The 27,213-nt window shown below is 42.3% G+C and overlaps 1 protein-coding gene across 4 annotated transcripts; it reads right to left on the bottom strand.

The window, feature by feature from the left end:
* Positions 1-1,853: 1,853 nt before the first annotated feature.
* On the bottom strand, positions 1,854-27,213 carry LOC117559886 (cytochrome P450 2K1-like). Of its 4 annotated transcripts, none has more exons than XM_034236608.1 (9): positions 26,990-27,213; positions 26,707-26,869; positions 26,474-26,623; positions 26,220-26,380; positions 21,338-21,517; positions 2,852-2,993; positions 2,568-2,770; positions 2,278-2,419; positions 1,854-2,204 (listed from the first exon to the last, which is right to left on the bottom strand). In XM_034236608.1, the coding sequence occupies exons 1-9, from the start codon at positions 27,194-27,196 to the stop codon at positions 2,017-2,019; spliced, it is 1,536 nt and encodes a 511-aa protein (XP_034092499.1). In that variant the 5' UTR covers positions 27,197-27,213; the 3' UTR covers positions 1,854-2,016. The 4 variants fall into 4 exon arrangements, with proteins under 4 accessions (XP_034092499.1, XP_034092500.1, XP_034092501.1 ...); XM_034236609.1 differs by having other exon boundaries at positions 2,568-2,752; XM_034236610.1 differs by having other exon boundaries at positions 26,962-27,109.

Below are 27,213 nucleotides of genomic sequence, written 5' to 3'. Positions count from 1 at the left end.
AAACTGTAGATCCTACACATCCACTGGACGTAGATTATAAAAGTACAATATACACTTCTCGCTAGAAATCTAATAAAGAAGCATTTTAATGGCCAAACTATTCCACAATTTAGGATTTTCCAGAGCGGGTTATTTGTGAATAAACGACCCTCCGGAGCGTTTGCAATCGACAGGAGCATGTTGTTTCTTACACGACCACTAGAGGTGCTACACTTTAAAACGTGACTCTGGGTCGTATTTAGCTGCTGAACAATCGACCTATGGTTTTTTGTAGGAGGACAGGCTGAACATATCAAGTGCCATCGGGCAGGAAACAAACCCCAAATTGCTCAAGTAGCAGGCAGGTCTATTATACTGAAGTGTATGTCAGTTGCTTTGGATAAGAGCATCAGCTAACAAACTTGTTATGTACCTTTCTGAAAATAGTTTACTTTTGTTGTTTAATATTGGTTTGGAAATTTCTCATCTTAATGTCATGTGATCGGAAGGGTAGAGTTTTATGGAACGATAAAGCTAATTATTCTCTAGGAAAGAACAGAGTGGACTTCCAGTGCAAACAGTTCAGTATTGGCACAGTATACAGAAACATGGCAAAAGAAAATAGACACAAATATTTGTTATCTTAAATGTCATGTGATCCAAATGGGAGAGTTTAACGGAATAATAAAGTTAAGTATATCATATTGACAGATACCTCTGTCCCAGCCTGTTGGGTTTTGATTGTCGCTCTTCAACACTTTCTAGTCATTGTAGAAGATGAATGGAAAATAAAGTAATGAATCCGGCCTACTGAAATGGGCTGGTTTAAAAAAAATATGACACTTTGTTGGGTTTGGTACACCGGTTCTTTCTCAAATTTTGCAGGATTTTAGAAGAGCTATACACGACATCAATTCACAGAGCACATTAACATTAATGCAACGATGAATCATTTGAGTGAATATCAGCCATCAATAAACATGAAGAGTTTTTATTTGTTGTTCTATGCTATAGAATTGTGAGAACAAGTATGCTAGACCAAGTGAAGCACCTCAGTTAACTCTGAATCTTGTATATGAGTGGGAGTAACATGAACTAATTTATTTCTTTATTGTGGATGTTTATTGTGGTTCTGGTTTTCTAGGGTAAATACTTTGTATTAACTGATTATTTCCTCCTCTACCAGTTATGTACATTCTAGATCATTATATTAACATTTTTGGCCATTAACAATGAAACACATACAATTCAAATTGGCGCAGTTTATTTGCTAAGCTTCTCTTGTAAAAAGGGGAAATGGGATAATAAATGAATACTTTAAACATTGGCAAAATGTGGCGAATCATGCATTATTTTAACAAGGTACTCAACCCCTTCATTTCATAAAGACTTCAATGAGGTTTTTGACTTTGGTGAAATCAATTTCTCAATGATTTACAAAGAAATGCAGACAAAGATTAACATGAATACAATTTACATTTTAATGACATGATTGCGATATTGTAATGTTTAAAATAAAAAAATACATTATGAAATGTTTTATTTTGAAGATAGGTGGACACATTTGTTCAATTTTGTTTCACAGATACATAATGTTGGAGAGGACGATACATGTACAGTGACATATGAAGACATTGGGGAACCCTCTACTTTGGTCAGACTGGTTTTAATTGTTATCTCTTTAAAAATCACATTATCTTTGGTGGATAGGGTTGCTGCAGGAAGATTTGTCGTATTGATTTTGAAGCGTTTTTGATGAGGAGAGTTTCTTAAAGTTTATAACTTATTGCTGTGTTACTCAACTGGAAAATGTAAAACTTCAAGATAAAAGAGTTACATTCATTCGTATTTTACATTTCAAGTTACAAGAAAGACATTATGTAATATATTTAGAATGATTGTGCTCTGCATAAATAACCAGTAATAACTATATAATCATTTTTGATTGCTTGCACATAAGCACTTCTGACATCCAATCAATATTCATCATCCCAATTACTTCAGTTGTGTTGAACTTAGTCCCTCCTGGTAAACTCCTCATATTCGAGGTGCAGCACACAGTTTATGCGGTACTGGGTCGAGGGTTAGGTGCAGGCATGGAGTCAGATCGAGTAAGTCCTCTGAAACTCCTGGAGCAGGGGTGAATCTAAAGTACTGCAGGAGGCTGGTGAAAAAGAGGAAGAGCTCCATCTTGGCCAAACTTTCTCCGGGACAAGCTCTGAGACCTGTTAGAGAGTGTGAAGGTTAGTCTGCCAGTTACTACAAAGTGAACAAGAAGTGTTGCCTAAGCTCACAAACCTGCAGAGAAAGGCATGAAGGCATCTCGCTTCACAAACCGTCCATCTTTGTCAAGGAAGTGAGCAGGATAAAAGCTGTGTGGGTTCTCCCATTCACTCTCATCATACAGGACAGACGTCAACAAAGGAAACACTGTGGTCCCCTGTATGCAGAGTTGAAAATGTTTTTATATGACGTGATACATTTAAAATGTCTTAAAGCAAAAACAACATTTCCTGCATATAACATTCATTTTAAGACATGAAGATTAGTATAAAGGAAAATTAGGTGTTTGTTTAATTCAGTTGTACCTTCTTAATGAAGTGACCTTGAAAGGTCACATCTTGGCTAGTTTTGCGAGGAAGCGATATTGGGGCAATGTTAGCCAATCTCTGTATCTCATGGAGGACAGCATTGACGAAGTGCAGGTTCTTTCTGTCCTGAATTTGTACTTGACGAGGTCCTATCACTCTGCTCAGCTCCTCTTGGACCTGGTCTAAATAATGAAGAGCTTCTATTTTTATGATGACAATTCGGCTTGAACTTCATGTTTTTTTGCTTGGTCTGAAGGATGTGGATATATTAAGCTTCTTACCTTGTATTTCTGGATACTTGGTCACAAGCAGAAGTGCCCATCTCAGTGTATTTGATGTTGTGTCAGTGCCAGCAGCAAAGAGATTCAAGACTGTTGCCATAAGGTTGTCATCGTGAAAGTGACTGTTGGTAATCCCAGATGTCTTCAAGTAAACACATATCACTGCTTTTATTCAAACAATTCTGATCACAATATGTATTCTTTGCAGTTAATCAATTTTGCAATTACTGTCATAAATGTACAGTACAGTATGTTAACCGTCAGTTTTGAACCAATTTGCAACTTTGGATATCCATTGCCCATTATGAAAGTAAAGTGATTCTTCTATATTTTTTTTTACTAGATGAATATAAGCTGTTGAAAATGAAGGTATAATGGTCAATGCAATGTCAACAAATCTGGCTTTTTCAATGTTGGGCTCCGTCGGTGGCCACAGAAAAACCCCTGCCTAACCCTAATCCTGATGTTTTTACTCTTTAGTTGACCAATGTGTCACAATCTGTCTGTGTTGTGTTTTGTCTTGTCTTTTTCTGTCTTATTTTTGCTTGTTGCTTTCTGTCTGTTTTCCCTCCCTGATTACCCGATTGTGTTCACCTGGTGCCCCTGTGTTTTCTCCTCCCTCCTCACCTGTCTCTTGTTTGTTTGATTAGTCCTGTGTGCATTAGGTTTTGTGTTTTCTGTTAGTCTTTGTGAGTTCTATTTCATCCTTACTGACCGCCAGAGGCGGTGCTTTAGCACTGGATATCTTCTGTCTCGCGCATGCGCAGGTCGAATATTTATATCAACAAAGTCACGTGTGACCTCGTATGACCCCGGAAGGCATAAGTTCCGGTGCCGTCAACGAGTTCAGTCCTTTTTCATCTTCTCGCAGCGCAAGTTACTACTTTATGAGTAGAAGCCAAGCTAGCTTACTGAACAATTAAGATCCTAGCTCATCGCTATCTGTAGCCTTGTGATCGTCTAGATCGGAGCTGCGGGCTAGAAAAACCGCTCGCCCTTCCAAAGGCTGCGACGAGCTAGCTGTCCGCCCTCCGCAAGGGAGGGGGACCGCGGTGTTTCACCGCTCGGATCCTAGGAGCTCCGGATCGTAAAGAGCGGACGCTCCTGCACGTCAGCCCGGTGAGATCGCTAACACCGTTTATTGCTGATTGTGCTATATATTCTCAAACTAACGAGATAATTGTGTACAAATTAGCCGAGGGCTCTCGCTAATTTGTTACTGCACTAGTGGAGAGAGCGTCTCCGCCCTCCTCTCACTACATACCATTTGTTCCTTACCCTGTTATATCGTCCAGTTAGTTGAGTGCTCCCGTTCAAGCTAACTGTTACGGCGCTAGTGAAAGAGTGTCTTCGCCCCTCTCCTCACGGCGCACAATTGTTTCTCTTCCATCCTACGTTAGCTGAGTGCTCTCGCTCAAAGCTAACTCGCTACAGCGCTATGTGAAGAGTGTTTTTGCTCCCCTCTCCCTGCACACAGTTGGTTTCTGTTCCATCCTCCAGTTAGCTGAGTGCTCTCGCTCAAAGCTAACTTGCTACAGCGCTAGTGAAGAGAGTGCTTCCGCTCCCCTCTCACTACACACAGTTGGTTTAATACCCGTTCCATCTCCAGTTAGCAGAGTGCTTTCGCTCAGGCTAACTCGCTACGGTGCTAGTGGAGAGAGTATTCCCGCTCTCCTCTCACAGCATATATACCACTAACTGACCACTAATTTGTTCGCACCCCAGTTAGCAGAGTGCGCAGTTGGCGCTATGTTTAACGGCTGTAACACCTGTATGGCCTCTCTGCAACCAGATGATGGCCATGACCTTTGCCCCTCTTGTCTTGGCCTCGAGTATCTGAGGGAGGGCCTTTCGGAGGACTCGTGCATGAATTGCACCATCATGCCTCGTGGGGTAAGAGCTGCTAGACTAGCCGGGGTTGAACTACTGACTGAGGGTGGCCTTCCCCCTGCACAGTCGACTACATCCCAACCTACCCGTCCTAGGCGTCGGGCAGCAGAGGCTGCGGTAGCCCCGCCCAAGAAAAGGACTAAGCCTGATAGGCTGTCCTCTAGGGTGGACCTACTCACTACTGAGCTTGCCCAGATGAAGTCACTCCTCTTGGCTCTTCATTCTGGTGTCCGTACAGAGCACGCCGCTGCACCCAGTCCACCCATGGCTGAACTGATTCCAGATGACGATGTGCTCTCGATGGCAGCTTCAGCCACTCAATTTAATGAGTATGACAGAGAGGGCCCGTCCCAGGCTTCTGGGCCTGGCTCCTGTACCTCAGCTCATGCATCCTCGGAGGGGGCAGGATGTCGGCTCCATGAGTACCGTCACCCGCATGGCACTGGCTCGCCAGCAGCTGGATGTACAGCAGCCCGAAACGGCGCCTGCTAGTGCGTTCTTCAGGCGCACTTTGGCACCCGCCATCCTTGCAGTTCCTCCCTCTTGTGAGTATCTGAGGGAGTTACATGCATGCTGGAGGGACACTAAGACTCTTTCCCGTCTTACGTCCGTTGGCCGAGCCCTAGCAACCATGCAAGATGTGGCAAAGGTCGGTCTTGACCACATGCCGGCTGTGGAGCCTACACTTGCTTCCCTCATAGTTTCCCCTGACAAAGCTCTGAGGTCGGAGGCCAGGTGCCCTCGACCCCAATGTCGGGTCACTGATGACCTGCTCACTAAAGCTTACGATGCAGCGGCACGCATGGGCCGTATAGGCAATTCCCTCTCTCACCTCATGCTCGCCCTCTCGGCTTCCCTGTAGCAGGAGGCTCTTAGCGCTTCTGCTACCAGCCTCAGTGACGCCTCATTACAGGCGTTTGCTCTGATGTCAAGAGAACTTGGGCGCCTGATGTCCACTCTCGTCCAGACTCGTCGCCAGGTTTGGCTGGCACAGTCACCCTTATCAGAGGCATGTAGGAGGAATCTCCTTGCTGTCCCAGTGGAGCCCGGGGAACTGTTCGGTTCAGCTGCCGTACAGGTGCTCGAACGGACTGTCCAAGCTAGTCAGACCAGGCAACAGTTCTCAGCTCTTCGCAGAGACATGCCCCCCTCCGGTAGGCCGAGAGGCTCCGCATCTGCCTCCCGAGGCCGCTCCCGTCCACCGGCTCACCCCGGTGCCCGCCAGGGACCTCAGCATCCCACGAGGGGGCCGGCCTGCTACGGTCCTGTTAACTAAGCCCGGGGGCTTCTACTCGACCTACTTACTGGTAAGGAAGAAAGGCGGTGGACTTCGCCCAATCCTCGATCTGAGGGGACTCAACAAGTTCCTAAAGATCTTACCTTTCCATATGCTGAGCACAGCGGACGTTCTTCGTACCGTTGCCAGGGGGGAATGGTTCACGTCCATCGATTTAAAGGACGCTTATTTTCATGTGCCTATTGTACCTCATCACAGGCAGTTTCTTCGCTTTGCCTTCAGAGGCCGTCATTTCCAGTTCAGGGTGCTCCCATTCGGACTCTCCCTCTCCCCAAGGGTGTTCACCAGGTGTGTCGCGGCAGCCCTCTCACCCCTGCAGTCTCAGGGTATGAAGATTCTGCCATACTTAGACGACTGGCTAATCTGTGCACCATCCCGGTTGCAGTCGACCCAGGACACGGCTCTCCTTCTCTCTCATGTCGCCCGGCTAGGCCTCAAGGTGAACATGGAGAAGAGTTGTCTGAACCCCTCTCAGAGCCTAACCTTCATTGGGGTGGCTCTGGACAACAGTCACTATGCGGGGCCTGTCCATCTGCTCAGCGCCTGGACGACATCCTCCAGCTTCTTCCCTCTTCAAAAGGGGCAGTCTCTGGCATTTATCCTGTTTCTCTGCCTCTTGGGCATGCTGACAGCTGCCTCAACTGTCATTCCCTTGGGCTTGTTGTCACTGCGCCCCCTGCAGAGATGGCTGAACGGCCTCCACCTAGACCCCAAGTTGCACAGGCACAGAAAAATCAGGGTGTCACAACAGTGCCTCTCCACTCTATCCCCATGGAGGGAGAGGTCATATATGTCAAGGGGCGTGGCCATGGGCTCCGTCCCTTTCCGCAGAGAGACCGTTACGACGGATGCCAGCCTCTCGGGATGGGGTGCGGTGTGGCAAAACAGGACAGCTGTGTATCATATAAACCACCAAGGGGGCACCAAATCTGCACGCTTGCTAGAGGTGTCCCAGACTCTCCTGACCTGGGCAGCTCCTTGCCTGGCCAGCCTACGATCAATGTATCTTCCCGGAGAGCAGAACCAAGTCGCAGACTCCCTCTCCCGTCACAAGGCTCCACCAGGGGAGTGGCGGCTTCATCCAGAGGTGGTGGCCAACATCTGGGGTCTCTTCGGCAGGGCAGAGGTATATCTCTTTGCCTCGAAGATGTCGACCCACTGCCTCCTGTGGTTCTCCTTGAGGGAGAAAACCAGCCCTTTGGGTCAGGACGCCCTGGCTCATTCATGGCCAGGGTGTCTTCTCTATTTCTATCCACCCCTCCCTCTGATCCTACCAACACTCCTCAGAGTGCTTCATCAGGGCCACAGGCTTCTTCTGGTGGCCCCCTTCTGGCCAGCCAGGACTTGGTTCTCCCTGCTGCACAGACTCTGTTGCGGGACACCTTGGCGTCTCCCCAACAGGAAGGACCTCTTGTCTCAGCTGGAGGGTCAAATATGGCACCCCGACCCCTGCCGCCTCCAGCTGTGGGTCTGGCCACTGGAGGGCCCGACCCACTGCTGAGCGACTGCATAGAGCCTGTCAGGAGGACTATTCTCAATAGTAGTTATACACATACCACTCTCGTCTCATTAGTATGCATAGAAAGTGACAGGTCACACCTCTAAGCCCCGCCCCCTTCCGCCGGAAGTCCCGTCCCCTTCCACCGGAAGTCCCGCCTCCATAAGCCCCGCCCCTTCCACCGGAAGTCCCGCCCCCACTTCCGGTTTTTCAAAATAAAATTAAACAATATTTTAAAAATGATCAAAATAAAAATGCTGCCCCTACCGGTCGCCCCCACTTCCGGTTTTTCAAAATAAAATTAAAAAATATTTTAAAAATGATAAAAATAAAAATGCTGCCCCTACCGGTCGCCCCGCTTCCGGTTTTCAAAATAAAATAACATGACATTTAACAACCATGAGAAAAATAAAATGCTGCCCCTGCCGGTTTTCAAAATAAAATTTGAAAATAATTTGAAAATGATAAAAAAAAAAATGCTGCCCCTACCGGTCGCCCCCGCTTCCGGCAAAATAACATGAAATGTAACAACCAGGAGAAAATAAATGCTGCCCCCCTACGGTTTTACAAAATAATAATTTTATAATGAATCACATATGCATAGGATCAATGTCCCTGCCACTTAGTCACTTCCTGTGCGCCTGTATACAGCAGTATTGACTGCAACTTACAAATACTTGCAAATAACATGAAATATACAACCATATTTTTAAAAGTAATGTCTCAGCTCTAAAGAGCAAGGTCCCGCCACCTAACCACTTCCTGTGCCCCTGTATACAGCAGTATTGACTGTAACTTACAAATACTTGCAAATAACAAGAAATATACAACCATATATTTTTAAAAGTACTGTCAATCTCACTAACTCTCTCTCTCTGCTATTCTCTGCCGTGAAAAGTTTGGTGAACAGTCTGAAGACAAGCCAGGACACGTCATAAAACCCCCGACATCCTCTGCAGGCAAATGGTGGGAACACACACACACACACACACACACACACACACACACACACACACACATCCCCCACCACTCACCCCTCATCCGTTAGGGTTAGATAAATAAGAGCCATTCGTCTTTCTCACTCTTCAATATTTTCTCAAGTCGAGAGAAATGGCCAAGAGACGTCTTGATATGGGTGTAATCTGCGAGACACCGCCACCTAGTCACTTCCTGTGCGCCTGTATACAGCAGTATTGACTGTAACTTACAAATACTTGCAAATAACATGAAATATACAACCATATATTTTAAAAGTAATGTCTCAGCTCTAAAGAGCAAGGTCCCACCACCTAACCACTTCCTGTGCCCCTGTATACAGCAGTATTGACTGTAACTTACAAATACTTGCAAATAACAAGGAGAAAATAAAATGCTGCCCCTACGGTTTTACAAAATAATAATTTTATAATGAATCACATATGCATAGGATCAATGTCCCTGCCACCTAGTCACTTCCTGTGCGCCTGTATACAGCAGTATTGACTGCAACTTACAAATACTTGCAAATAACATGAAATATACAACCATATTTTTAAAAGTAATGTCTCAGCTCTAAAGAGCAAGGTCCCGCCACCTAACCACTTCCTGTGCCCCTGTATACAGCAGTATTGACTGTAACTTATAAATACTTGCAAATAACAAGAAATATACAACCATATATTTTTAAAAGTACTGTCAATCTCACTAACTCTCTCTCTCTCTCTGCTATTCTCTGCCGTGAAAAGTTTAGTGAAACAGTCTGAAGACAAGCTAGGACACGTCATAAAACCCCCCGACATCCTCTGCAGGCAAATGGTAGGGCGATGGGGAGGGGGGAACACACACACACACATTTAAATTCAGAGGATGAAAAAGCAGAAAACATAACTTGTTTTGTAAAACGGTCAGCACGTCAGTTTCAAGAAAGACGTTTGCATACATAAAAAAGTGTATCTTACAGTTCCTTTTGTGAGAGAATTACACACAAATCTGCAGAGTGTCACTAAAAAGTTGTAACACAGGGACTGACATTCTGTATGGGGTTTCACACGGACACAAAGTCTACTTCATTATCTACTTTGTCAGCTTTTATACACAAAAGTGTATCTTTCAGTAACTTTCTCAGAGAATTTAAGCATAAATCTGTCAAAGATTCTTAACGAAATCTACTTCATTATCTACTTTTCAGCTTTTATACACAAAAGTGTATCCTTCAGTAACTTTCTCAGAGAATTTAAGCACGACAATAATTAGTAGTTAGACATTTTGGATATCGTGCGTTCTGGCAGTACTATTCCGGTCATTGGGAAACTTTTTGGGACCCATTTAAAAGAGAAATGTTCTCTGTCGTTCTTAATGCAAAAACAAATCATCTCTACTCCCTTTGGGTGAAGTCCAGGAATGTTCTCGGGGGGAGTGGACACTTGCTGTTACATGGCATAAAGCTTCTGCAGTGTGCCAATAAATGTATAGTTTCCCTAAAGCTCCATACATTTACACATATTGACTAATGACTCAGCACATGAGGGGTAAATACAAAACAAATCTAAATATCACCAATTATTCCAGAATGTGACTAGAATAGAGTCTAGAGAATGGACCCAGGCTTTGTCTTCAGCCATCAACTAAATAGGGGCGTGCTTTTTTTTTTGAATCACCAGTATGTTACTCACCATTGAAGACAGTGTTGAGGGGGCAAGCAAAGTGTACTCAGCGGCAGATTGCATGGAAGCAGAAAGGCCTGGCTCAGACACCATGTATCCAAAGGTTGACGGGGAACTTCCAACCAGTTCCATCACCTGTTTAGCTTGAGGGAATTTAAACACCATTAAAAATATGGATTACAGAAAAACAATATATGTAGTAAATCGGGTAATCATTAATAAGGGGAAAATGTGCAAGTCTAACCTGAGTCTGGCATGAGCACTTGATCAATAAGGTGGATGACAATGTCCTTCTTGAGCACCATCTTGATGCCATTGACTGTTAAACTCTCGCCATCACAGCCTTGAAATCAAAGTAACGCTTCTAAAAACATATATTTTAGAAAAGTAATGTTAGTCATGTCAAGTTATCAAGACTGCTGTGTTTCATCGAAACAGTGTACAGAGCAGAAAGGGGAACATTTGTCGCCACATTAACATACCGACTCCTCTATCAGTTTTTGCATACATAAAAAGTGTATCTTACAGTTCCTTTTGTGAGAGAATTACACACAAATCTGCAGAGTGTCACTAAAAAGTTTTACACAGGGACTGACATTCTGTATGAGGGTTTCACACCTGAGCTGCTGGGGGGAGGGCGTTGAAAAGGGGGTGAGTATGTTTGGCTCTCTGGTGTGTTAAGAGTCACAGTCTTAAAGAAAAATCTGGTCAGAAAAGTACTTAACTTTCTACCAGTTGTAAATTGTCATACATATAAAAAAGTAAGAGACTTACTGTTTCCTTTGTGAGAGAATTACACATAAATCTGCAGAGTGTCTGTAAAAAGTCTCAAAATCACAAACTGCAGACGCCTCAAGGAGAGACTTGAAAAGATCCATGCCGAGTGGGGGGAGAAGAAGAAGAAGACTAATAACCAGCAGTTGACTGAAGCCAGGGACTTTTTTCTTTAAAGTAAAATAAAAATGGGAAACTACTATGCAAAACGCTCTGTATATATTGATCAGAATGTAGTCAATACCCTTTTAATAAGTGTGGTGATGAGGACGATTGAAAACAGAACGAGTAGTGACCCCTGTGTAAACAGAATGGCTGAAGTTTGTAAACTAGAAGACATTTTGGCTATCGTGCGTTCTGGCAGTACTATTCCTGGTCATTGAGAAACGATTGTAAACGAAACATTTAAAGTGGTCCTGGAATCTTCATTTTCCGAAACATTCTGTAACATTATCTCAGAAATGAAACAAACATCAAAAGTGTATCATGTGCTCTCAGTGTATGCTCTGTTTGTAGATGTAATGCATCTCTGTGCAGAAAGCAGCATACACATGAATATTCTGACTGAAGTGAAAAAACTCCATCACGATATCTCCAGTCATATGGGGAACTCTAAGCTGGAGACGGTCCTGCGGATGTTGCAATCAGTATAACTATTTGATTGTTGGGTGTGAAAAATAAAAAAGTGTTTTTACATTTAAAAACTGTTGTCTTCATTATAGCAAGGGGGAGCGTGTCTGATACATGTGTATTACAGTCCTTCTTTTTGTGTTTTTCAGTGTTTTCTGTGTGTCTGTACACACAAAGCACAAATCATTTCAAACAAACCCTGAATCAAATTTAGAGAGGACCATTAAGAGTCAGAATCTTAATAAAATCTACGGACACAAAGTACTTCATTATCTACTTTTCAGCTTTTATACACAAAAGTGTATCTTTCAGTATATTTTTGAGAGAATTTAAGCATAAATCTGTCAAATGTTTCAAAAACAGCCTTGTTTCACTGAAATAGCCTCAAAATCACAAACTGCCATTAAGAGTCAGATGCTTTTACGGAATCTAATAAAACAGAGTATTTTCTACAGATGACTCCTCCCACTCAACGCAATAAGTCCCATCCCACTCAGCAAATCATATAAAACTAAGGACCCCCACTAAGACGACCGTTGAAAGTAGACATGAATCTGAGAAAAACCAAGTCTGATGTAGCCTCCCCTTATTATCACCAGGATAACGGATATGGGCTTAATGACTGGATGTTACAAAGTAAGGGGGAGGATGTTCCCGAAGAAGAGCCCTCCTCTATATCATATCCATGTAAGGTCTTTAGGACAAAAGAGGACCACGATAACATGACATATGAAGAATATCTTTCTTTAAAAGAGGGTATTATAGATAACCTTTATAGAAACAGTATATCTCATACCACTCGCCAAGATCGCAAAAGACAATTAGCAGAAAAGAAAAGAAAAAGTAAAGAAAACGAAGAAAAATGAAAAGGAGAAGAAAAATGAAAAGCAAACGCAGAATGCGAATGAAAAGAAAAGGACGGAAAACCAAAAAGACAAAACGAAGGAAGGTGAAAAGAAAAAGGAACAAAGTGAAGAAATGTAATGGTGTTGTTGAGTCATTACCGGATCATAATAATCTTATAGATCATCTACCGCTAACCGACTGCTGCGAATGTGTTGAACAAATACCAAAAGCAATGGCAGAGCTTTGCTTCAATATAATGAGAGAAAAAGCACGATACTGTGGAATTGCCCAAATTGGTGACAGTGCCAGAACATGCCATTAAAAGAATGTTGGAGGATTTCTATTCTAGTGTCGGTTGTCATTACATCGAAGGATATGCCAAAACGTGTGACGACATAGACAAAGCTTTTGAAGACAATTATATGGTACCTGTCCTTACAGCTAAACAAATCCTACGCCAGGTATTCAACAGACCACAAGAAGCACAAGAAGCCCCAGAAAGGATTACATTCAGAGCTAATAACGGTGAAACCGAAGAAGAAGCAAAGCAGATTATAATCGTTGCGGGTGAAAGGATAGAGAATTTGCATGTGATGTTAATGCATTTATCTGATATAAAAAATGCATTTGTTTACTTCCAAGAGACCCCTAAACATCTACTTGGGCAATGTGAATTGAACGATAAACCGATCACTGTCAATGAAACGCGGAGAGAAGCAGCAGTGCAAATCGTTAAGTCTATTACCTTGTATGCACTACGGCATTAACTTGGTCAAATGTAATGTGTTTTTTATGAAAGTGTGTTGAATGTTGTGTTTTCAATTAAACAACCATTACAAAATGAAAATGTGTTTTATTTATTTTTTTGCTCTCATATATAGTAATAGTATTGTAAACGAAACATTTATAATAAATCTTCGATTTTGTGTCCAACAGTATAATCAACCAGTGCTGCTATAAGCTCCGTGGCAGGGGGAGACGTGATGGCAGCTTATAGCAGCACTGGTTGATTATACTGTTGGACACAAGTTTCAATTCAACATACCAAGTTGTATTGACATACTGTATGCACAACAGCGTTGTTTAGGCAATGAAAACCCTAAACCTAACCCTGGGTCCTAAGCTTCTCCAATAATGCAACATACAATATACTCAAGACATAAAAAAGATAAGTGAAAACACTTCACAGAGCTCAGGAGTTTTTACAGCCTTATTGCCTGTACATCCTTCGTGCACTCAGTTTGCCCCGGGGCAAACGAGAGTGTTGCTGAAGCCCAACCCTGCCTTTATACCTAAGGTGGTTGGCTCATGTACCCCCATTGACATTGTGGCATTTTCCTCCGCCGCTGTGTTCCTTCCTCAAGCCACACCTGCAGGAAAAAAGTGCATAATAAATAAATCACTAAAAGTCAATATCACTCTGTTATTGCCACTTCTGTTAACAAGGTTACCATTGAATGTCTTAACTTTTAAAAAAATGGTTTAAAGGAGTATGTATGAGGAATTATCAGAATACCCTTATTCGTCCCACAGAGAGGAAATGCATATTTGTTACAGCAAGTGAAGAGTCAAATATAGTGGAGGAAATAAGTATTTGATCCCCTTGCAAAACATGTCTTAGTACTTGGTGGAGAAACCCTTGTTGGACAGCACAGAGGTCAGATGCTTCTTGTATTTGGTCACCAGGTTGGTGCACATCTCAGGTCCTTATGGTCAAGAAAATGACTCCATTTGTGGTGGAGCAAAAATCAATGCAAATTAATCCTTTATTCATTTCCCTGTGATTAATTCAATTCTTTGCACTTTTGTTTGGGGTCCGTGAGCTAAACAAAATCATAAAAAAAGTGGAGAATGTGAAAGTTTATTGGCCAGTGGAGGAGAGAGATGACCTCGCTCATCAATGACAAAAGACTCCTTTATGGCTTTGGTGTGAACCCCTGACGCAGGCCTATTCAACTCTGACTGATCAGCACCACAGGACATCCATTACGTGCAAAAAATGGTGCCTCAGTAAAACCAACTCTTTTTTAGACGCCTAATGGTGGTTAGAAAACCGAAAAAGCCGTAATCTTTGCCCATTCTTTAGTGCACATACTGAGGGTCGGGGTGACGGACTGTAGGCTGTGTGGCAGCCTGTCGAAGATTTATTATAAATGTTTCGTTTACAATACTATTACTATATATGAGAGCAAAAAAATAAATAAAACACATTTTCATTTTGTAATGGTTGTTTAATTGAAAACACAACATTCAACACACTTTCATAAAAACACATTACATTTGACCAAGTTAATGCCGTAGTGCATACAAGGTAATAGACTTAACGATTTGCACTGCTGCTTCTCTCCGCGTTTCATTGACAGTGATCGGTTTATCGTTCAATTCACATTGCCCAAGTAGATGTTTAGGGGTCTCTTGGAAGTAAACAAATGCATTTTTTATATCAGATAAATGCATTAACATCACATGCAAAATTCTCTATCCTTTCACCCGCAACGATTATAATCTGCTTTGCTTCTTCTTCGGTTTCACCGTTATTAGCTCTGAATGTAATCCTTTCTGGGGCTTCTTGTGCTTCTTGTGGTCTGTTGAATACCTGGCGTAGGATTTGTTTAGCTGTAAGGACAGGTACCATATAATTGTCTTCAAAAGCTTTGTCTATGTCGTCACACGTTTTGGCATATCCTTCGATGTAATGACAACCGATACTAGAATAGAAATCCTCCAACATTCTTTTAATGCATGTTCTGGCACTGTCACCAATTTGGGCAATTCCACAGTATCGTGCTTTTTCTCTCATTATATTGAAGCAAAGCTCTGCCATTGCTTTTGGTATTTGTTCAACACATTCGCAGCAGTCGGTTAGCGGTAGATGATCTATAAGATTATTATGATCCGGTAATGACTCAACAACACCATTACATTTCTTCACTTTGTTCCTTTTTCTTTTCACCTTCCTTCGTTTTGTCTTTTTGGTTTTCCGTCCTTTTCTTTTCATTCGCATTCTGCGTTTGCTTTTCATTTTTCTTCTCCTTTTCATTTTTTCTTCGTTTTTCTTTACTTTTTCTTTTCTTTTCTGCTAATTGTCGTTTGCGATCTTGGCGAGTGGTATGAGATATACTGTTTCTATAAAGGTTATCTATAATACCCTCTTTTAAAGAAAGATATTCTTCATATGTCATGTTATCGTGGTCCTCTTTTGTCCTAAAGACCTTACATGGATATGATATAGAGGAGGGCTCTTCTTCGGGAACATCCTCCCCCTTACTTTGTAACATCCAGTCATTAAGCCCATATCCGTTATCCTGGTGATAATAAGGGGAGGCTACATCAGACTTGGTTTTTCTCAGATTCATGTCTACTTTCAACGGTCGTCTTAGTGGGGGTCCTTAGTTTTATATGATTTGCTGAGTGGGATGGGACTTATTGCGTTGAGTGGGAGGAGTCATCTGTAGAAAATACTCTGTTTTATTAGATTCCGTAAAAGCATCTGACTCTTAATGGCAGTTTGTGATTTTGAGGCTATTTCAGTGAAACAAGGCTGTTTTTGAAACATTTGGCAGATTTATGCTTAAATTCTCTCAAAAATATACTGAAGGATACACTTTTGTGTATAAAAGCTGAAAAGTAGATAATGAAGTACTTTGTGTCCGTAGATTTTATTAAGATTCTGACTCTTAATGGTCCTCTCTAAATTTGATTCAGGGTTTGTTTGAAATGATTTGTGCTTTGTCACACAGACACACAGAAAAACACAAAAAGAAGGACTGTAATACACATGTATCAGACACGCTCCCCCTTGCTATAATGAAGACAACAGTTTTTAAATGTAAAAACACTTTTTTATTTTTCACACCCAAAAATCAAATAGTTATACTGATTGCAACATCCGCAGGACCGTCTCCAGCTTAGAGTTCCCCATATGACTGGAGATATCGTGATGGAGTTTTTTCACTTCAGTCAGAATATTCATGTGTATGCTGCTTTCTGCACAGAGATGCATTACATCTACAAACAGAGCATACACTGATAGCACATGATACACTTTTGATGTTTGTTTCATTTCTGAGATAATGTTACAGAATGTTTCGGAAAATGAAGATTCCAGGACCACTTTAAATGTTTCGTTTACAATCGTTTCTCAATGACCAGGAATAGTACTGCCAGAACGCACGATAGCCAAAATGTCTTCTAGTTTACAAAACTTCAGCCATTCTGTTTACACAGGGGTCACTACTCGTTCTGTTTTCAATCGTCCTCATCACCACACTTATTAAAAGGGTATTGACTACATTCTGATCAATATATACAGAGCGTTTTGCATAGTAGTTTCCCATTTTTATTTTACTTTAAAGAAAAAAGTCCCTGGCTTCAGTCAACTGCTGGTTATTAGTCTTCTTCTTCTCCCCCCACTCGGCATGGATCTTTTCAAGTCTCTCCTTGAGGCGTCTGCAGTTTGTGATTTTGAGACTTTTTACAGACACTCTGCAGATTTATGTGTAATTCTCTCACAAAGGAAACAGTAAGTCTCTTACTTTTTTTATATGTATGACAATTTACAACTGGTAGAAAGTTAAGTACTTTTTCTGACCAGATTTTTCTTTAAGACTGTGACTCTTAACACACCAGAGAGCCAAACATACTCACCCCCTTTTCAACGCCCTCCCCCCAGCAGCTCAGGTGTGAAACCCTCATACAGAATGTCAGTCCCTGTGTAAAACTTTTTAGTGACACTCTGCAGATTTGTGTGTAATTCTCTCACAAAAGGAACTGTAAGATACACTTTTTATGTATGCAAAAACTGATAGAGGAGTCGGTATGTTAATGTGGCGACAAATGTTCCCCTTTCTGCTCTGTACACTGTTTCGATGAAACACAGCAGTCTTGATAACTTGACATGACTAACATTACTTTTCTAAAATATATGTTTTTAGAAGCGTTACTTTGATTTCAAGGCTGTGATGGCGAGAGTTTAACAGTCAATGGCATCAAGATGGTGCTCAAGAAGGACATTGTCATCCACCTTATTGATCAAGTGCTCATGCCAGACTCAGGTTAGACTTGCACATTTTCCCCCTTATTAATGATTACCCGATTTACTACATATATTGTTTTTCTGTAATCCATATTTTTAATGGTGTTTAAATTCCCTCAAGCTAAACAGGTGATGGAACTGGTTGGAAGTTCCCCGTCAACCTTTGGAGACATGGTGTCTGAGCCAGGCCTTTCTGCTTCCATGCAATCTGCCGCTGAGTACACTTTGCTTGCCCCCTCAACACTGTCTTCAATGGTGAGTAACATACTGGTGATTCAAAAAAAAAAAGCACGCCCCTATTTAGTTGATGGCTGAAGACAAAGCCTGGGTCCATTCTCTAGACTCTATTCTAGTCACATTCTGGAATAATTGGTGATATTTAGATTTGTTTTGTATTTACCCCTCATGTGCTGAGTCATTAGTCAATATGTGTAAATGTATGGAGCTTTAGGGAAACTATACATTTATTGGCACACTGCAGAAGCTTTATGCCATGTAACAGCAAGTGTCCACTCCCCCCCGAGAACATTCCTGGACTTCACCCAAAGGAGTAGAGATGATTTGTTTTTGCATTAAGAACGACAGAGAACATTTCTCTTTTAAATGGGTCCCAAAAAGTTTCCCAATGACCGGAATAGTACTGCCAGAACGCACGATATCCAAAATGTCTAACTACTAATTATTGTCGTGCTTAAATTCTCTGAGAAAGTTACTGAAGGATACACTTTTGTGTATAAAAGCTGAAAAGTAGATAATGAAGTAGATTTCGTTAAGAATCTTTGACAGATTTATGCTTAAATTCTCTGAGAAAGTTACTGAAAGATACACTTTTTGTGTATAAAAGCTGACAAAGTAGATAATGAGAAGTAGACTTTGTGTCCGTGTGAAACCCCATACAGAATGTCAGTCCCTGTGTTACAACTTTTTAGTGACACTCTGCAGATTTGTGTGTAATTCTCTCACAAAGGAACTGTAAGATACACTTTTTTTATGTATGCAAACGTCTTTCTTGAAACTGACGTGCTGACCGTTTTACAAAACAAGTTATGTTTTCTGCTTTTTCATCCTCTGAATTTAAATGTGTGTTGTGTGTTCCCCCCCTCCCATCGCCCTACCATTTGCCATGCAGAGGATGTCGGGGGGTTTTATGACGTGTCCTAGCTTGTCTTCAGACTGTTTCACTAAACTTTTCACGGCAGAGAATAGCAGAGAGAGAGAGAGAGTTAGTGAGATTGACAGTACTTTTAAAAATATATGGTTGTATATTTCTTGTTATTTGCAAGTATTTGTAAGTTACAGTCAATACTGCTGTATACAGGGGCACAGGAAGTGGTTAGGTGGCGGGACCTTGCTCTTTAGAGCTGAGACATTACTTTTAAAATATATGGTTGTATATTTCATGTTATTTGCAAGTATTTGTAAGTTGAGTCAATACTGCTGTATACAGGCGCACAGGAAGTGACTAGGTGGCGGTGTCTCGCAGATTACACCCATATCAAGACGTCTCTTGGCCATTTCTCTCGACTTGAGAAAATATTGAAGAGTGAGAAGACGAATGGCTCTTATTTATCTAACCCTAACGGATGAGGGGTGAGTGGTGGGGGATGTGTGTGTGTGTGTGTGTGTGGTGTGTGTGTGTGTGTGTGTGTGTGTGTGTGTGTGTGTGTGGTGTGTGTGTGTGTGTGTGTGTGTGTGTGGTGTGTGTGTGTGTGTTCCCACCATTTGCCTGCAGAGGATGTCGGGGGTTTTATGACGTGTCCTAGCTTGTCTTCAGACTGTTCACCAAACTTTTCACGGCAGAGAATAGCAGAGAGAGAGAGTTAGTGAGATTGACAGTACTTTTAACAAATATATGGTTGTATATTTCTTGTTATTTGCAAGTATTTGTAAGTTACAGTCAATACTGCTGTATACAGGGGCACAGGAAGTGGTTAGGTGGCGGGACCTTGCTCTTAGAGCTGAGACATTACTTTTAAAAATATGGTTGTATATTTCATGTTATTTGCAAGTATTTGTAAGTTGCCAGTCAATACTGGCTGTATACAGGCGCACAGGAAGTGACTAGGTGGCATGGACATTGATCCTATGCATATGTGATTCATTATAAAATTATTATTTTGTAAAACCGTAGGGGGCAGCATTTTATTTTCTCCTGGTTGTTACATTTCATGTTATTTTGCCGGAAGCGGGGGCGACCGGTAGGGGCAGCATTTTTTTTTTTATCATTTTCAAATTATTTTCAAATTTTATTTTGAAAACCGGCAGGGGGCAGCATTTTATTTTTCTCATGGTTGTTAAATGTCATGTTATTTTATTTTGAAAACCGGAAGCGGGGCGACCGGTAGGGGCAGCATTTTTATTTGTATCATTTTTAAAATATTTTTTTATTTTATTTAGAAAAACCGGAAGTGGGGGCGACCGGTAGAGGCAGCATTTTTATTTTGATCATTTTTAAAATATTGTTTAATTTTATTTTGAAAAACCGGAAGTGGGGGCGGGACTTCCGGCGGAAGGGGCGGGGCTTATGGAGGGGTGGGACTTCCTGTGGAAGGGGGCGGGGCTTAGAGGTGTGACCTGTCACTTTCTATGCATACTAATGAGACGAAAGTGGTATGTGTATAACTACTCTCAATGCGAGGGCACCATCTACTCGTAGACAGTACGGAAACAGGTGGAAACTGTTCTCTGACTGGTGCCAAGGGCGAAATGAGGACCCAGTACATTGCCGGTGTCCCGCTACCGTCAGGGTGTTATGTGGCTGCTATATCAGCCCAACATGCAAGGGTTGACAACAGCACAGTGGGGAGCCATAGGCTGGTATCCCTCTTTTTAAGGGGAGCACTGAGACTTTGCCCCCCGAACATCCCAAGGGCCCCTACATGGGATCTGCCCTTGGTGCTGGATGCCCTATGCTTGCCTCCCTTTGAACCCTTGTTAGAGGCAGATCTGAGGTGGCTCTCAGCCAAGACTGCTTTCCTTCTGCCATCACCTTCAGCAAAGCGTGTAAGCGAGCTTCAGGCCTTGTCCGTGAACAGCTCGTGTCTGAGGTGGAACTCAGATGGCTCAGGTGTCACCTTATGGCCGAACACAGCATTCCTCCCTAAGGTGCTTGCACGCTCTCACTTTAATCGGCCTATCCAGCTGGCACGGTTTGACCCCCCATCAGGAGAGGTGGAAGAGAGGTCAAGACTCCTATGCCCGGTGCGGGCCCTTAGAGCTTATGTCCAGACTACCGCAGGCATGTGTCAGTCTGACCAGCTCTTTTTGTGTTACGGTGGTCCTAGAAGGGGCCGTGTGCTCACAAAACAGCGCTTGTCCCACCACCAGAGTTCTTAGTCACTCGGAATTTCGTGTTTCTGCGAGAAGATTCCATAGGACTGAACTCGTTGACGGCACCGGAACTTATGCCTTCCGGGGTCATACGAAGTCACACGTGACACTGTTGATATAAATATTCGACCTGCGCATGCGCGAGACAGAAGATATCCAGTGCTAAAGCACCGCCTCTGGCGGTCATCCAGTATTCATAGAACCATAGTTACCTACGTAACTATCGTTCCTTGTTGTAGTTTGACGTTGTTCACGGGGAAGAGTTCTGTTTGGTTTCATTTTGCCTTGGAATAAAGGTGTTTTTTCTGAGAAATCTGCGTTTGGGTCCTGCCTGCTTCGCTCATCCCCTGACCACAATGTCACTCATCTTGTTCTTAACCACTCCAACAAACAAAAGCAAATACATGACCAATACTGTCATTCTGCTGTAATACTTTTCTACTTTTCTTTCCAGCTAGTGTACATTCAGCAACATATTTTCACAAGTTCCTAATATCCCCATCTACTTTGACCAACATATCTATTTTGATATATGTTTCCTAACCTCAAGATGTTGCTTCCTGAGCAGAAAGGCGTCCACAAATCCTCTGCACATCTGTGGTATGTGGGTCTCTTTCAAATGACGGATAATCTTTAGGTTCTGTTTTCTACTGGCAACACCCAATCTGAAGAAAAGCTTCCTGTTCCCAATCCATTTGAAGAACCTTGGGAACATGTTGTACACCTGCCAAAGAATACAAATATAAATTGTAACAATCTCCTTTCCAAAAGCAATCTCTTACAGCTGGAAGTTGTCTCTGATTGTACCCTCTGCCAAAAACAGTGGGCTGTATTAGATTAATTACCTACGTGAGGGGCCCTAACCTCAGACAGCACATAAGAAAGATTTAAGATTGACAAATACTCAGCGGATAGAGATTGAAGACCAGCTTAAGCTCAATCATCACATCGAGGCAGTCGCAATTTCTACAGGCTCGCATTTACCTGTTAGCATCTGGCATCTGTTAGCATCTGTTAGCATCTAGCTCTCCTGCTTACAAACTTTTAGCCATCCCTGCTTATACAAGTAGTAGTTTTAGTTGTCTGCGAACTGTGGAGGCCTACTCCCACCTGTCGAGTGCGGCTGTACTGAGGTGTTTTTCCTCCGGAGACGTCGCGAAGAGACGGAGCGGCTCCCACCTGTTGCTGCAATGCGATCTGCGATTTACGGAGGCCTGCTCGTCGCGAAGAGACGGAGTGGCTCCACCTGTTTGCTGCCTGCGATCTGCGATCTACGGAGGCCTGCTCCCACCTGTATAATACGGCTGTACTGGAGAGGTTTTTACCCCGGAGTCGTCGCGGAGAGACGGAGTGGATCCACGCTTCGGGCTTGGCCTGCTTCCACCGGGCGTGTGCTGCTGTGCGGACGAGGATTTTACCACCGCTGGGGCCTGCTTTTCACCTGTCCTGGTTCTGCTGTTGCAGAGGCCTGCTTTCACCCCGGGGATACCACGGAGGGACCGGAGCACTTCCACGCTGCTGTTTTCGCCTGTCCTTTGCTGCTGTGCTGATTTTGCTCCAGGAACATCGCGGATACTGTGTGCTGGTCTGGGGAAATGGCCCATATCGGGATTCTGCTGTGCCTGTTAACTGTTTTAGACTATGAGAAGATCTCTAGTCATTCTGAGAAGACTACTGGATTCAGGTCTGTTCTGCCACCCGCAGTGGGCATCCCCTGCAAAGGTTCGGATGTGTTGCTCAAACAATTACCGGTTGCCTTGTCACAGTCAATCTGCTCGACAAAATATGTTTGTCTTTTTTATTTTCCTGCGATGATGGTTCTTCAGGACTGCTTCTTAAGCTCTAATCACACTCTCGCAGACTTTTCCGGTGTTTCTAAATTAGATGACAATGTATTTGTGTCGTTTAAGAGGAAAATATGCCTGTTTTTGTTGTTATTACTGTCAGAAAATGTACAACCTAACCCTGGTCCGCCCAGTAGTAGTAGTCAGATCGCTACTCCTGCTGATTTTAAAGCTAGGTCTGGGTTGGGTTTCATCCACTTGAATGTGCGCAGTCTGTTGGGTAAACTAGATTTTGTCCGTATCTGGGCGAGCTCGACTGATGCTGACGTCATTGTCTTATCAGAAACATGGCTAAACAAATCTATTTTGGCCTCTGACATTGCCTTAAATGGTTTTAATGTGTATCGTACCGACCAGCCTAATAAAGGTGGTGGCGTTGCCATTTATGTTAAGAATAAGTTCAGTGTAACCACATTAGTTTCCAAATCGATCAGTAAGCAATTTGAATTTTTAGCCTTAATATAGAAGTGGCAAAGGTGTCAACAGGTCATGGTCGTGGGCTGTTACAGACCCCCCTCAGCTGTCAAAGACTCCTTGTCTTCACTAGCAAATCTTTTATCACAACTAGACTACAAGGAAATAGTGCTACTTGGAGATTTTAACTGGGACTGGTTAACTGCAGTGTCAGAGGATTTTAAAAACCTTTGTATCTCTTTGAATGTTACTCAGATTGTGACAGTCCTACTCGCCCCAAATATTAAGTCCCCTAATAAATCCTCCCTAATTGATCTCATTTTAACTAATGTTCTCCATAAATATTCATCTGTGGGAGTATTTGCAAATGATCTGAGCGATCACTGTGTTGTAGCCACAATTAGGGACACTAAGGTCCAAAAGGTTAAACCTCGCATTATCATCAAGAGAGACAAAAAACATTTTGTTGAGCAGGGTTTTGTGCATGATCTGTTTGATTTTGATTGGGGTAAAATCGATCTGTGTGCTGATGTGGAAACTGCATGGTCTTATTTTTATCTTGGTTTTATGGAGATCATTGATAGACATGCACCCCTGCGTAAATTTAGAGTAAAGGGACGAGACTATCCTTGGTTTTCTGCTGAGCTGTCTAGTCTCCTTCATGAGAGAAACAAGGCCTGGGCAAAGGCTAGGCAATCAGGCTCAGAGGTAGAGTGGCTGCGTTTTAGGCAGCTAAGGAATAGCTTCACTTCAAAGGTCAAAAGTGCAAAGTCGAAGTACTACTTGTCAATTACCACAGAAAACCTAAATAATCCTAGGAAATTTTGGAAAGCAATAAAATCGATATCCACCGGTGAAATCCGTAATGAGCTACCTCCGTGCCTACCACAGCATCTGGCTCTATATCGGACAGGGCCACTATGTTAAATTGCTTTAATGAGCATTTGTGTCCTGCGGTTCTATGTTTGATTCTGTGACTAACTCTGCTTCTGTGAACACCCCAATCCGTGACTCTGAACAATGTGGTCTGGAAAACCCTTTCAGTTTTACTCCTTTTACTGTCAATGTTGTTCATGAAGCCTTATCTAAGCTAGATCCTAAGAAACGGCTGGCCCGGACAACGTAGAACCTTTCTTTTTAAAGATAGCTGCAGATTTTATTGCTCTTCCTCTTACTACTCTCTTTAACCTCTCCCTCAGCACAAATGCAATTCCAAAAGTATGGAAGTCAGCGTATGTCTTGCCTTTACTAAAAGGAGGGGAGGCAACTATTTTAAATAACTATAGGCCAATCTCTAAATTGTCAGTTCTGGCGAAGGTGCTCGAACACCTAGTGAGTGAACAGGTAAAGGAGTTTTTATGTACAAATGATATCCTGTCTAAACATCAGTCAGGCTTCAGAAAACAACATAGCACCATCACTGCCACAATGAAAGTGGTGAATGACATTACGAGTATTTTAGACAATAAGCAGAGTTGTGCAGCTCTATTTATTGACCTTTCCAAAGCGTTTGATACCGTCGATCATCGCATCTTAAAGCAGAGGCTACTCAGTATCGGCATATCCAGCCATGCAGTGGGGTGGTTTGTGAACTACCTCTCTGAAAGGTCCCAATGTGTTCACTTTGATGGGCTGTCTTCTGAGTGGTTAAACATTGCTAATGGTGTTCCTCAAGGTTCTGTTTTAGGTCCACTTTTATTCTCCATCTATATCAACAGTTTAGGTGAAAATGTGGATGATGCTACTTTACATTTTTATGCTGATGATACCGTGATGTTCTGTGCAGGTCCCTCCATTCAGGAGGCTGGTGTTAAATTACAGGCTGTTTTTAACATTATTCAGACTCAGCTTGCTGAATTTAAGCTTATTTTAAATGTTGATAAAACCAAGTTAATGCTATTTTCAAAAGCTAAAAAGACACCAGAGCCTGTTTTGGATATTGTTACTATGCAAGGACATGTACTTGAAGTGGTTACCAGTTATAAATACCTAGGTATCTGGCTTGATGATTGTCTTACTTTTAAACTTCATGTCAATAACCTGCTTAAAAAGCTGAGGGTTAGACTAGGTTTCTTTTTCAGAAACAAGTCCTGTTTCTCTTTTGAGGCCAGGAAAAGGCTCTGTGACCTTTTTACCTGTGCTGGACTATGGTGATTTGATCTATATGAATGCACCTGCCCATTGCCTGGAAAAGTTAGATGCCGCCTATCACAGTGCCCTGAGATTTGTTACTAACTATAAAGCACTTACTCATCACTGTACCCTGTAGGCCAAGGCAGGTCTGCCTTCACTAACTGTACGGAGGCTCAGTCACTGGTACATGTTCACCTAAGACAGTCCTAGCACTTGGCACATTTAATAAAACAACATCATGAGATCTCAGGCAATATGTACTTTCAATTCGTCGAGAGATCAGAGAGCAGATATAAAAAGGTAGTTTACCCAGCATGGCTTTAAGGGAAGAAAGCTTTTAGTTGTGCAGCTCCACTAAATTGGAACAGTCTGCAAACATGTTTCAAACTGAGCACTTTGGTTCCCCTGCATCATTTTAAAACTCGGCTGGGTGACATGCTGTTTGATACTCATGGTACCTGTCACTGTAAATAGAGTTTGTAAACTGTACCCTGTACATTATGTTGTATGTCATCCTTATTGTTGTTCTGTTGTTTTTATGTTACATGTGTAACTAATGTCCTGCAGGTCACCCTTGAAAAAGAGATATTTTGATCTCAAGGGGCTTCACCTGGTTAAATAAAGGCTACAAACAAGTGGTATTTCATTTACATTGAAAAATGTAATTATCAAAAAGCAAGGTTTAGTCCTTCTTGATTTCAGTGACTACAGAGGGGACTTGCTCCCCCAGTGAAGATGAAATGCATCTAAAATTAAGTCGTTACATCAATGAAGAACCTTTTGCTCTTGCAGACAATTTCTGATTTACACTTTTGTGCCTCTGTGAACAATAAAAACACAAACACATTGGTTATATGTTAAAGATATACAGGTCTATTATAAACTGTTCCTGCCCCACCCCCGATAGCAGACAATAAACGGTAAATGTTCTTTTTTACTAAACTTGTCAAGTTTAATTATGTAATTATAATTTGTTTGCTATTCATATACTCACACTATACTCACATTCAAGGTCTTCGGAAAATATAATCATACCTGGATTGAAATGGTGCCCAAAAGTCGACCACGTCTGCTCATATCCTCCAGCAGAGACCTAAACTCTGGATCATCATATTCAAATCTGATGCCATAGACCATCGAGCAAATAATGTTACAGACTGCACAAAATATTGGTGTGGTCGTATCAAAAGCTTCTCCTGTGACAGGGAAACAGGAACACATATTAAAGTCATATCTATTTTCCCAGAAAAAGTTGATCAGATATTACATTTTAATAATAACACCTTTACCTTTGAATTGCTTTAGCACTCCAATAAGCTGGTTACATTCCTCAATGATTTTGTCCTCGCAGGCCTTCTTTCCCATTCCAAAGTCTCTGAGGTTAGTCAAGGTAAAGCGTCTCATCTCTTTCCATGATTCACCATTGGCCCATGTAATGCCTGAGTTAAAGTGTTTCAGAAAAATATGTTGAATAAAAAACTGAAGGATGTAGGTTTAATTAAATTATAAATGTTTTCCTCACCATGCCCTTGATTATATTCCTGAAAAATTAGAAATGGGTCTCTGTCTCCAAACTCTTCAGCTCGATTGAGAAGTGCCTCCTTTACTGTCTTGTAACCTGCCAGGACCACCACTTTATTTGGTCCCATATAGATGGTAAACACTGATCCATATTTTCTGGAAAGCTAAGAACAGAATAAGGTCATGATATGTATTTTATATAAAACGTGCACAATAAAAAGCACACAAGATAAGATAGCTGTAAAACAGACCCTACAATAACTTGTCTTCCGGCACTGCTTCACCTCCATTAATGAGTGGTAGGGTCTCCTCAGGTCAAGCTGCAGCAGGTTCCCAAGGAAGGGAAGTGGTTTTGGACCTGGTGGTTCCTTTCCTTCATCCTGGGAGCTGAAGCTGGAAGAAAATAAGATGTAGAAGCACATCAGGACAACTAGAGCCATCAACAGGGAGCTAGTGCTCCAGGCCTGGAGAAAAATATCTAATATTCCCATGACGTTAATCAAGTCTT

The sequence above is a fragment of the Gymnodraco acuticeps genome, unplaced genomic scaffold (assembly GCF_902827175.1).
Source record: "Gymnodraco acuticeps unplaced genomic scaffold, fGymAcu1.1, whole genome shotgun sequence".
NCBI lineage: Eukaryota > Metazoa > Chordata > Actinopteri > Perciformes > Bathydraconidae > Gymnodraco > Gymnodraco acuticeps.
This window is presented reverse-complemented; position numbering and strand designations above follow the sequence as displayed.

What these genes read in the sequence shown, in the direction of transcription:
- LOC117559886 (XM_034236608.1), bottom strand. Translation starts at nt 27,196, where the DNA reads ATGGGAATATTAGATATTTTTCTCCAGGCCTGGAGCACTAGCTCCCTG. An exon ending in TCAGGAAGCAACATCTTGAG is followed by an intron (nt 2,994 to 21,337) that starts GTTAGGAAACAT and finishes GTTTACTTGAAG; the next exon opens with ACATCTGGGATTACCAACAG. An exon ending in CTTCATGCCTTTCTCTGCAG is followed by an intron (nt 2,205 to 2,277) that starts GTTTGTGAGCTT and finishes ACTCTCTAACAG; the next exon opens with GTCTCAGAGCTTGTCCCGGA.